At 41.6% G+C, this 12,993-nt stretch overlaps 1 protein-coding gene across 1 annotated transcript in view; it reads right to left on the bottom strand.

Moving 5' to 3' along the window:
* Positions 1 to 12,035, bottom strand: part of LOC126992516 (nephrin-like) — a 142,017-nt gene extending 129,982 nt beyond the window's left edge. The window contains exon 1 of the mRNA XM_050851270.1: positions 11,902 to 12,035. Coding sequence (XP_050707227.1) covers positions 11,902 to 11,954 — 53 coding nt within the window. The 5' untranslated portion in view covers positions 11,955 to 12,035. The remainder of the gene's footprint in view (positions 1 to 11,901) is intronic.
* Positions 12,036 to 12,993: the final 958 nt, after the last annotated feature.

The following is a 12,993-nucleotide window of genomic DNA, read 5'->3' as shown; positions in this document are numbered from 1 at the left end:
GGTGTGGAAAGGTTCACCTCCACACACACACACACACACACACACACACACACACACACACACACACACACACACACACACACACACACACACACACACACACACACACACACACACACACACACACACATACATACACACACACACACACACACACACACACACACACACACACACACACACACACACATACACACACACACACACACACAGTGAAAGTGAGAGAAAAAAAAATAACATCAAAACATTTCTGCCGGTACACTCGACAGACACACCAACACAAAAGAAAAACAACAATAAAACCAATAATTATATACAGAGACAAGAGTTGTAGAGTAGCCTTTGCAGAAAACAATAAATAGCCTGGTTGTAAGTAGACCAGTAGGTAGAGAGGTGAAAATAATAATTATGGTAAATATATATATATATATATATATATATATATATATATATATATATATATATATATATATATATATATATATATATATATATATATATATATATATCAAAGACACGAGCAGAGCAGGCCTTGAACAGATAAACATTTAGGCAGTAATTTTTTTTTTACAGCATAGGGCAGTGCAAGGACGTAAAAATAAAAGAAAACAATAATGAAAAAAATCTGATACCCTCCTCTTGAAAGAGTTCAAGTCGAAGGCAGGAGGAAATACAGATGAGGGAAGATCGTTCCAGAGTTTACCAGCGTGAGGGATGAAAGAGTGAACATGCTGGTTAACTCTTGCATAAGGGGTTTGGAGAGTATATGAATGAGCTTGATCAGAAAGTTGTGTGAGGCGAGGCCGCAGGAGGGGGGGAGGCATGCAGTTAGCAAGTTCAGAGGAGCAGTCAGCGTGGAAATATCGATAGAAGATAGAAAGAGAGGCAACATCGCGACGGAATTTAAGATGTAGAAGACTATCAGAAGGAGGAGGAGAGCTGATGAGACGAAGGGCCTTAGCACTCTGTCCACGCACAGTTGCTATCAATATACAGAGAGCCTTGTCCACCCTCGTATAGAGTATGCATCTCACGTGTGGGAGGGTTCCACTCACACAGCTCTTCTGGACAGAATGAAGTCTAAGGCTCTTCGTCTCATCAGCTCTCCTCCTCCTACTGATAGACTTCTGCCTCTTAAATTCCGTCGCGATGTTGCCTCTCTTTCTATCTTCTATCGATATTTTCACGCTGACTGTTCTTCTGAACTTGTTAACTGCATGCCTCTCACCCTCCCGCGGCCCCGCCGCACACGACTTTCTACTCATGCTCATCCCTATACTTTCCAAAACCCTTATGCAAGAGCTAACCAGCATCATTACTCTCTCATCCCTCACGCTGGTAAACTCTGGAACAATCTTCCTTCATCTGTATTTCCTCCTGCCTACGACTTGAACTCTTTCAAGAGGAGCTTTCCCGAAATTGACCTCTCTTTTTGGCCACTCCTCTGTACTCTATTCAGGAGCAGTAAGTAGCGGGCTTTTTTTCTTTAATATTGTTCTTTTACGCCCTTGAACTGTCTACTTCCTGTAAAAAAATAATAAAGGTGAAGGAGTGGAGGAAACGGACAAAAAAAAAAAAAAGAATGGGCCATTAGGACGATATCAAAATCAGTATAAAAAATAAAAAGTAAGAATTTTAACTTGACTATGAAGGGGCTTGAATATGTATCTCAGCCTGGTTTTCAGTATGTGTTTGAATTACAATGGAAAAAAAAAAAAGATTTATTTTTGTGGATTGTGTTTGATGCAAGCAAGTCATTATAGCGTCTCGTTGTAACTCATCAAAATCATAATTAGCAGAAGGTTTGCGTCTTGCATTCCCTGTCCTCGAGTCTCGTCATTACACTACCGAGAACACACTTAATACACTCACGTTAGCTTTTTATTACTTGGCGAAGAGAGCGACTGAGAATTGCTCTTAATATTGTGATTTATATGATGATGAATTTAATGCAAGACTCTGATGGGAATGAGGCGCTGCATGATAATGATTAACCGCCCTTCGACTCCACCTACTCCAGAATTGTTGTTTTTACTAGTGCTGTTGTTGTTGTTGTTGTTGTTGTTGTTGTTGTTGTTGATATTGTAACAGGTAAAAAGGGATAAAGGGAAAAAGAGACCGAGAAACAAACACGTAAATGAACCTTGAAGTGGACGATAGATGGTGGCAAGAACACACACACACACACACACACACACACACACACACACAAACACAAATAAAACTAAATGGTAAAACGCTTCCAACATCACGAGCCTTAGATAAAGACCGTATTCATTTAAACACCATCATGAGGATTCTACACATAAATGTACACGCATATTTGTGTTCTCCCGTGATTTATAAGGGGCCATATTAGTATTTATTTTTCTTATTATATTCCATATTTCCCTTAAATTCTTATCACCGTAAAGTCACCGGGAGGCAGTTCAAGTCACACTATTTTCACACCCACGGGAAACCTTTTAGGAATGCATTTAAACGCTTGATTTGTGTGCCGGGCGATGTAGCGCCGCGCCGCCGCTCCGGGAAATGCAGCGAAACGTGAGCTTCCTCGAAGAGCTGCACTTTCATATGGAATGAGGGACATACACGCAAATAAAAAAAATAATAAAAAAATCTGCAAGAAATACCAGGTTTGTGTGTGTGTGTGTGTGTGTGTGTGTGTGTGTGTGTGTGTGTGTGTGTGTGTGTGTGTGTGTGTAAGAACGATATTCTTTCAGTATTTCAGGCTTCCCTTAGGTTCGTCGCAAGGGCAATTAATATAAATGCATTTCCACTATTCTATAAACCATCATATGCACGAAGCTCTTGTGCAATCTATGGTTTTCGACAAAACTTTTATGTAAATATTATGCTAAATAAGTTATGGTGCTCCCCGCTTCCTAGCAGAAACAAGCTATACTTTTTTTTTATTTTGCCTGTCAAGGACTCATGCATTCTTAACGGGCACGAAGCTACTTACTGCAGTGTGCCCTGAGCATTAATGAATATAATAATAATAATAATAATAATAATAATAATAATAATAATAATAATAATAATAGAGCTTCGATTTTGTATAGTTCATGTGTTTATTAATTCTATTCCAGGGAGGTCATGATGCACTGTGTTCATTTGTTTCCAGTCAAGATCATTGTGTATATACAATTTTATTTTTTCTCATCACTTTTCGAGATGCTGTTGCTCCGTATTTTCGTATTTCCGTCACATACTGAACTAAGAATGTTACGAATATTTTCTTTTTTTTTAGTGGATAATGCTATACAGATATCATGGCAAGGGAGCGTGTTAGGCATACTCTCCATGTATACTATTTCCTGTATGCTTTCAACGGAGACGTATATGTTTATTTCATATAAATGTCAACACGTTCTCCTTCGTCCACACAACACACCATGACCCCAGCTCCCCCTCACACACATACACTCACTAACCACGATGAAAACCCTCACAGGAACACTACAAGTCAAATACAGCACTTGACCCACATACCAACGTACAGTACATGCAATCGATACATTCTACAACCTTTAAAGATCTTAAACCACAATCACACAAACACTACAATACCATCTCAACACCCCTTTACACATACACTCCCCGACCTACGCGTGTCATGAAGAGTATGGTTCTAAGACTGGTGGCTGCCTCGGAAACCCAAACGCTCTCAGTTATTCTTAATTATTCCTTTTCTTTTTCTTCTTCATATTATTATTATTATTATTATTATTATTATTATTATTATTATTATTATTATTATTATTATTATTATTGTTATTACTACTATTATTATTATTATTATTATTATTATTTTTATTATTATTATTATTATTATTATTTGTTATTTTTTATTATTTCATTCACTATTACTTCTACTATTCATTTTATGTTGGTGTAGTCTCTCCTTCACACTACACTGTTTTTCGCTATCCACGACGCTGTTTAGTTTGATGTTTTTTGTCCTCCCTTTAATTCCTGGTAATATGTTTTCTCAATATTTTGTTTTTCTTTTATCATTAAAGGTACATCATCTTGTTAACTTCATTTTTTTTCTAGCTTCGTACCATTGCTGTGTTTTTTGTCATCTTTATTCGTATCTTCCTTGTATTTTTTTCTCTCTACTCTCCAGTTTTCTTTCTGGCCGATATATTTCTGCTTTGTCAACTCGACACAATCTTCCAAATAATTATTTCTTATTCTTCTACAGTAAACATCCTCGGTTTATCCTTAACTCAATACCTCAACTGGAAGCTTCATACCTCCTCTCTTACTAAATCAGCTTCCTCCAGGTTGGGCGTTCTGTATCGTCTACGCCGGTTCATTTCCCCTTCCCAGATGCTATCCATATGCAAGGGCCTTGTCTGCCCTCGCATGGAGTCTGCATCTAGTGTGGGGGGGCACAGAGTAGGACTGGGGTGCTTAAGGGGGCCGTGCCATCTAGTGCCTGGAGGGGGCCCGGGCCCAGATAAGCTTAAATATCAAAATAAAATATAGGTCCAGGGGCCCATGTACCTTGGTGGGCCCATGTGCCAATTGGCACACGGGCACATAGGCCAGTCCGACCCTGGGGGGGCACCGCACAAACAACTCTCTTGGAAAGCGTGGAATCAAAGACTCTTCGTCTTATCAACTCTCCTCCTCTTACTGACAGTCTTCTGTCTCTTAAATTTTGCCGCTAGGTTGCATCTCTTTCTATCTCCTGTTGATATTTTCATGCTGACTGATGTTTTCAACTTGGTAACAGCATGCCTCCCCCCCTTCTGTGACCCCGCTTTCTACTTTATATCATCCCTATACTGTCCAAATCCCTTTTGCAAGAGTTAACCAGCATTCTCATTCTTTCATCCCTTACACTGGTAAACTCTGGAACAGTTTTCCATCGTCTGTATTTCCTCCTGCCAACGACCTGACCTCTTTTAAAAGAAGAGTATAGAGACACCTCGCCACCCGAAATTGATCTCTCTTTTGCCCACTCTTCTATACTCACATTTTTAGGGGCAGTGATTAGCTGGCTTTTTTTTCTCATCAATTATTTTATTACCCTTGAGCTGCTTCCTTTGCTGTAAAAAAAAATCAAATAGCGGACATTTTTTTTCTTCAGTATCATTGTTGTTTTCATTATTGTAAAATTCTACCCTTGCATATTCCTGTCTCCTCAGATTCTTCACCTCTACTATAAATTGTTGTTTTTTTATTTTTAGATTCTCTTGAGTTTGTTTCCTTTTCTATTGTAGTATAGTTTTGTTTTTGTTTTTTACTTTTTTGCAGTTTTTTGATTAATTTTTTACTTGTGTACAACAATATCATAGTATTTTTTCTTCCTCTATTTATCCTTTTGCTTTTCTTTTGCTTATGCTGCAGAGTCGCTTTCTTTACCCTCTTTCGTTTGTCTTTTTTTTATTTCTACAAAACACATTTACTTCCTTTTTATTGTAATAACTCTACGGCTGGAATATTTTGCTTTGCTTTGCATATTCATCTTTATTTTCATGGTCAACTTGTCCTTTTTCCTCACTGCACACTACTTCCAATTTATTTTTCATGCTTTCACTTTCCCTGCGACAGTATTTCCAGCACCAGAGGCTACACGTTCATACGTTTTGTTTTTCTTCTTTCTTATTGACTCCTGAAGGCTTAATTCAGTATGCCGTTTTTAATGCCTGCATGTTGGAGACTCGGAGATGTTACGCCTTTCCTCTTTTAGCTTTATACCTCTTCATATATGGACATCTTTTCCTGGCAATACAGGTATTTTTACTGATGCAATATTTACCTTCTATGGGAGCGGTGAGTAGCGGGCTTTTTTTTCTACACTTTTTGTTGCCCAAGAGCCGTCTCCTTCGTTGTAAAAAAAAATATTATGCTTCTTCATACTTTAGGTACAAAAGTATTAAGGGTAAATACGATTAACTGGTCTCTAAACCTGTAAGATGTTTGCTGTATCACCATTACCACCACAATTAGACGACTATATTTTTCGGAATCTTTTTGAGAGAAAAAAAATAAGTAAGGAAAATACACACCTTGTCATTCTTTTCCTTTCCTTTCCTTTCCTTGCTTCTCAAATCCTATCATATCCACTCCTATCCTCTCTCCTCTGCTCTTCCTTTCTTCTTTCATTTTTCTCATCTTTCTTCTCCGCTGCTATCCTATATGCTCTCTCTCTCTCTCTCTCTCTCTCTCTCTCTCTCTCTCTCTCTCTCTCTCTCTCTCTCTCTCTCTCTCTCTCTCTCTCTCTCTCTCCACAGCTTCCGCTCATTAAACTCCCCCGCAGAAAGACCCCTCAAAAAAAAAAAAAAAAAAAACAGGAGACGCAGCACCTTGGCAAACTATCACCATGCGCTCTGGGATTTACCGGAAAAGTTTCACCTTCCGAGGGGCCGGATTTGAGGCTCTCTTACCCCCCGGCACAATACGACCCACAATGAGGTCAACAAAGGGGTGACTGCAAGCTGCTTCCTCCTACTATCTCTATCCTAAATTTCAATCCAAAGCTGGATGTTGCGCCTACGTCCGCAACGACATCACTTGCTCTCGTGCCCACGACCTTGACTCTTCTGAATTTTCTACCATCTGGCTAAGACTTCATTGTCATTCTATTACTAAATACATCTGTGCTGTTTATCTCTCACCTAACTCTACCAACTATGTAAAATTCTTTGACTATTTGAATTCTAAAGTGGAGCACATCTTGACCCACTCTCCCTTCGCTGAAATCTCCATCCTAGGAGATTTCAATGTTCACCACCAGCTTTGGCTTTCATCCTCTTTCACTGACCATCCTGGTGAACAAACCTACAACTTTGCTATCCTCAACGACCTAGAGCAGTTGGTCCAGCACCCTACACGTATTCCCGACCGTCTTGGAGACCGGCCCAACATTATAGACCTCTTCCTTACCTCAAACCCTTCTGCTTATTCTGTCAAACTGTTCTCTCCGTTGGGCTCCTCCGATCACAATCTTATTTCTGCATCCTGTCCTATCGCTCCTGTACACCCTCTGGACCCACCGAAGAGGCGATGCTTCTGGCATTTTGCTTCAGCTCGGGGGGACGACCTGAGGATGTACTTTTCCGATTTCCCGTGGAATGATTATTGCTTCCAGGATAGAGACCCCTCTGTGTGAGCTCAGCGCATCACAGAGTCTCTACTCCTCACGCTAAAAAGCCTTGGTTTAATCACGCTTGTTCTCGTGCTGTCAATGATAGAGAGGTAGCTCACAAAAGGTACCAGAGCCTTCAAACTGATGCTAATTATGAACTTTACATTTCTGCCCGAAATCGTGCCAAATCTATTCTCCGACTAACCAAAAATTCTTTCATTAATAGAAAATGCCAAAACCTTGCTTTCTCTAACTCTTCCCGTGACTTCTGGCATCTAGCCAAAAACATCTCCTCCAACTTCACTTCTTCATCTTTCCCTCCACTCCTCGGTCCTGACGGCAACACTGCCGTCTCATCTATCTCTAAGGCTGAACTCTTCTCTCAAACTTTTTTCTAAAAACTCCACTCTGGACGATTCTGGGCATATTCCTCCTACCCATCCCCCCTCTGACTCCTTTATGCCTGTTATAAAGATTCTTCAAAATGATGTTTTCTATGTCCTCAATCCTCAGAAGGCTTATGGACCTGATGGAGTGCCTCCTATTATCCTTAAAAACTGTGCCTCCGTGCTGTCACCCTGCCTGGTCAAACTCTTTCGCCTCTGCCTGTCAACATCTACCTTTCCTTCTTGCTGGAAGTATGCCTTCATACAGTCTGTGCCTAAGAAGGGTGACCGCTCCAATCCCTCAAACTACCGTCCTATAGCTTAACTTTCTTGTCTATCTTAAGCTTTTGAATCAATCCTTAACCGGAAGATTCAAAAGCACCTTTCCACTTCTGACCTTCTATCTGATCGCCAGTATAGGTTCCGCAAGGGGCGTTCTACTGGTGATCTCCTAGCCTTCTTAACTGACTCTTGGTCATCCTCTCTTAGCCGTTTCGGTGAAACTTTTGCTATTGCGCTGGACATATCAAAAGCTTTTGATAGGGTCTGGCACAAATCTTTGCTTTCCAAACTACCCTCCTACGGTTTCTATCCTTCTCTCTGTACCTTTATCTCCAGTTTCCTTTCTAACCGTTCTATTTCTGCCGTGGTAGACGGTCACTGTTCTTCCCCTAAATCTATTGACAGTGGTGTCCCACAGGGTTCTGTCCTATCTCCCACTCTTTTTCTGTTGTTCATTGATGATCTTCTTTCCAAAACGAACTGTCCTATCCATTCCTACGCCGATGACTCCACTCTGCATTACTCAACTTCTTTTAATAGAAGACCCACCCTACAGGAACTTAACGACTCTAGGCTGGAGGCTGCAGAACGCTTAGCCTCAGACCTTACTATTATTTCCGATTGGGGCAAGAAGAACCTGATGTCCTTCAACGCCTCAAAAACACAGTTTCTCCTCCTATCCACTCGACACAATCTTCCAAACAACTATCCCCTATTCTTTGACAACACCCAGCTATCACCTTCCTCAACACTAAACATCCTCGGTCTATCCTTAACTCAAAATCTCAACTGGAAACTTCATATCTCATCTCTTACTAAATCAGCTTCCTCGAGGCTGGGCGTTCTGTATCGTCTCCGCCAGTTCTTCTCCCCTGCACAGTTGCTGTCCATATACAGGGGCCTTGTCCGCCCTCGTATGGAGTATGCATCTCATGTGTGGGGGGGCTCCACTCACACAGCTCTTCTGGACAGAGTGGAGGCTAAGGCTCTTCGTCTCATCAGCTCTCCTCCTCATACTGATAGTCTTCTTAAATTCCGCCGCAATGTTGCCTCTCTTTCTATATTCTATCGATATTTCCACGCTGACTGCTCTTCTGAACTTGCTAACTGCATCTCCCCCTCCCGCGGCCCCTGCTGCACTCGACTTTCTACTCATGCTCATCCCTATACTGTCCAAACCCCTTATGCAAGAGTTAACCAGCATCTTCACTCTTTCATCCCTCACGCTGGTAAACTCTGGAACAATCTTCCTTCATCTGTATTTCCTCCTGCCTACGACTTGAACTCTTTCAAGAGGAGGGTATCAGGACATCTCTCCTCCGGTATTTGATCTTGCTTTCGGCCACCTCTTTTGTCTCTTTTTTAGGAGCAGCAAGTAGCGGGCTTTTTTTTATTATTGTTTTCTTTTTTTGTGTGCCCTTGAGCTGCCTCCTTTGTTGTAAAAAAAAAAAAAAAAAAGAATATCTGATCCGCGAAGCTTCAAAGGTCACGTGGGAAAATGAAGCAGATCACTGAGAAGAAAGAAGTGTGAAGAGGTGATGGTAGTGGTGGTGATGGTGATGGCGATGGTGGTAATGGTGGTGGTGGTGATGTGGTGGTGAGGGAGATAGTGGTGGCGGTACATGACTCTTATTGGTGGTGGCTCAGAGAAGGAAGGAAGGAAGCAAAGAAAGAAGGAAGAGGTGGGTAACAAAGCAGAGGCAAGAAGCAATAAAACGAATGCAAGACAAAAAGGGATGGCTGATAATAAAAGGTACGTATTGTTTGGTAAAAAAACGAGGCAAACAGAAACGCCGTGTAAATATTCGGAAAACAAATAAAACTGGAAAGCTGAATAGAAAAACGCAGAAAAAATAATGTATGAATAATAATAAGTGAGTAAAAAATAAACCACAGTAAAAGAAGAAGAGGAAGAGGAGGAGGAGAAGAGGGAGGAGAGGGAAAAAGGAGAGAAGGAGGAGAAGGAGGAGGAGGAAAAGGAGGAGGAGGAGCAGGAGGAGGAGGAGCAGGAGGGGGAGGAGGAGGAGGAGGAGGAGGTGAGAAATAATATGCAGGTTGGACTGGAAATAATACAAAATTGCGACAAAGAAGATAAAGTATTAGATAGTGACCCTAAAGCTAAAAAAAAAAAGAGAGAGAGAGAGAGAGAGAGAGAGAGAGAGAGAGAGAGAGAGAGAGAGAGAGAGAGAGAGAGAGAGAGAGAGAGAGAGAGAGAGAGAGAGAGAGAGAGAGAGAGAGAGAGAGAGAGAGAGAGAGAGAGAGAGAGAGAGAGAGAGAGAGATGGTTTACACTGTGTCATTCTCTTATTAAAATTAAAGCAGAACGGAACCATAATACTTGCCGAATCTTCTTGACCTGTTGTATTGATCTTTCTTAACATGATTGGAAGCGACGGTCTTATCTCCTCCTGAGTGGATGTAATTTTACACGCCACAATGGACGGGAATTGTTTCATCGACGGCACACATAAATTATTACTCGAGAAAATATTGTTCAGCGACCTTGTATCGAGTTTTCTTGTTGCTGGTGGTGTTGGCAGTGGTGGTAAGCATGTGTTTCTCCCTTGGAATTTGAGAAGACAGAGTTATTCTAAGGCCTAAAAATTATGTCTTAGTATCGTGCAGCACACCGCCGGGCACACCACACTCACTTCGGTGAAAGCCTTAAACATTCCAGGTGACTGAGGCCAGACAGGCAAGCTGAGCCGACCACACAAGGTCTGGCGCGGATGGAGGTCACGCAAGTAAAGTAAATCATTCCATGAAGTATTTTTGCAACTCTTTTGCTCCGGGACACCTCAACGTGCTCACACAGACACACCCTTGTTTCACGGCTTTCACCTAAATGGCTGTATTGCCTTACAAGGGAAAGCGTCTCCCGTGACTTGGGTTACATGGAAGCCACGACCTCAAAATACCGCATCTTTCTTCTTGGTGTCCTCTATTTCTGCACCCGAAGGGGTGGGAAACAGCCTGCAGCTGATTTACGATGACAGTTGCGTTCAAACAACTCTACAGCTTTTGAGCCTTAGCATGATACACCAAAATGCGGCCACAATCGGCGGATCGCTGGAATAAATTGTCCTCACGTAGAGGCTGCACAATAACCATAGAACTGAAGTGTTCAGTATTACAACTCTTTTGTGATGATGAACGATGCCTTTCTGGTGGCCGCTAGAGCAAGAAAATGTCACTCTAACCTGTTAATATGCAAAACAAATAAGAATTTTGAATCTAAATCTATGTTGCAAGTCTAAAACTGGATGGTATTTGATGAAATATAAAATTATGTTTCCCACTGAGACATCGAGTATTTGACTAACCACGGTCGTTAAGTTGACGTGTGATGGCTGGAGGGCACACACACACACACACACACACACACACACACACACACACACACACACACACACACACACACACACACTCGGTAGGGCGCTGCTAGGCTTAAAACGGCCAAACAGGCGGCGGTTCGAGCCCCGCTCAGGCCGGATTCTTTCGGTTGACTAGGAGTGGTTACTGTCCCCCCTTGAGCAAGGGGGGTGGGATGTGTGGTGTGGTAGGTCCTGGCAGTACCCAGAGATCGACGATAATGAGCACTTGCTCTCGTCAGGAGGGTACCTGCTGGCGAATGCGAGTCTAACTCGTGATCACACACACACACACACACACACACACACACACACACACACACACACACGTCCCATGAAGTAGGTCAAATTAAGCCAATTTCATTAATGTATCCAGTTTTCATTAGCAGCGTTTCAGCGTTAATCACACCACTCTGGAAAGATTAATTGTTCCCACCACAAACAACAGTACAACAACAACAAGAGTACAACAATAACAACAACAACTACAATTTTCTACTTGCACCACTTATGATGAAAATTTATACTGTATATAATACTATTATTACAGCTACTATTACTATTACCACCATTACTACTAGCTCGGTAATAACAACAATAACAACAACAACTACTACTACTATTACCACTTATAACTACTATTACTGCTACCACTATTACTACCACAACTACTACTCAAACAGCCATCAACATAACCATTGTCATCACCTCTACACCAGCTCTTTGCTATAACATTTGTCGAGGCCGCACCGTCTTACCTGTAGATGGGCTCCTTTTCGCCGTTCCTGTACCACAGCACCACGTACACCATGTCTGACGCCTCAAAGTTACCCACCTCGCAGGGCAGCACTGCCTCACGCCCCGCCACGGCCTCCACGCGCCGCCACACGCCTGCACGGGGAAGGGAAGAGAGGTGTTGGTAATCTAGGTCTCAGTCAGATAGTTGGCTTGGTATTCAGTGAGAGAAAACTACAACGTGTTACTCTGGTCTACTGCGTACAACTGTACTGATCGAGAGAGATTACACTGAAAGCCTCTCCAGCACTCCCTCGCCACGAGGGAGGGAGGTAGCACAAGAATGGCACGTGTACTCTGGAAGCCCGCCGCCACATATCACGGAGGCAACAAACACATGTAAGTAAAGAACAAACGGAAAACACAGAAAAAGTCTAAGATAGAAAATCAACCTCGAAGAGTGCAGAATTCACCTCCAATACAAATAAAATAATGCTGCAGAAAGAATTATCATAATAGTTGGTACGCAATTAACAATAATGAGTTTATAGGAAAAAAATACGATATTCTTGTGACTAAAATATTAATCCATTATTGTAAGAAAAATAAATATTGATGATTACACACTGCTGACAATACACACAAAAGTAAATATACATAGAATTATATATGTTCACTTAGGCAGAATTATTTAAAGGAAACGAAAATCCATGATACTGGTGACCGTCCCCCCCCCCATGAAAGAGGCTGCTTTCCCTGACCGCTATTTTACCTGCCTAGCAGTTATGGTTCCCTGGGAATGGTAGTCAGGTGAACCTCTTTACCTGTTTCACCTGTTCCTCTCGTCCCCTCCGCTCTTCCCTCCCCACCAAACCATGAAAGGAGGGAGAAGCAAGCACACAGAAAGAGGGGTGAGGAGGAAAAGGTAGGGATTAATAAGAAAAAAACATTAACGGGAAGAAGGAAGGATGTGTAATAAGACGATTAAATAATTTCAAAAAGAGGAGACGGAGTAAAAGGAAAAGTGTAAATAATATGATATAAACTTAAAATCTAAGTGTTACATGAGCCAGATTTTGTTTCAACAAAAGGAAGCTAAAGAAAAAAGATGTAAT

Source organism: Eriocheir sinensis, chromosome 7 (genome assembly GCF_024679095.1).
Source record: "Eriocheir sinensis breed Jianghai 21 chromosome 7, ASM2467909v1, whole genome shotgun sequence".
NCBI lineage: Eukaryota > Metazoa > Arthropoda > Malacostraca > Decapoda > Varunidae > Eriocheir > Eriocheir sinensis.
Note: the sequence above shows the minus strand (reverse complement) of the source record. Positions and strands in the feature narration are given on the sequence as shown.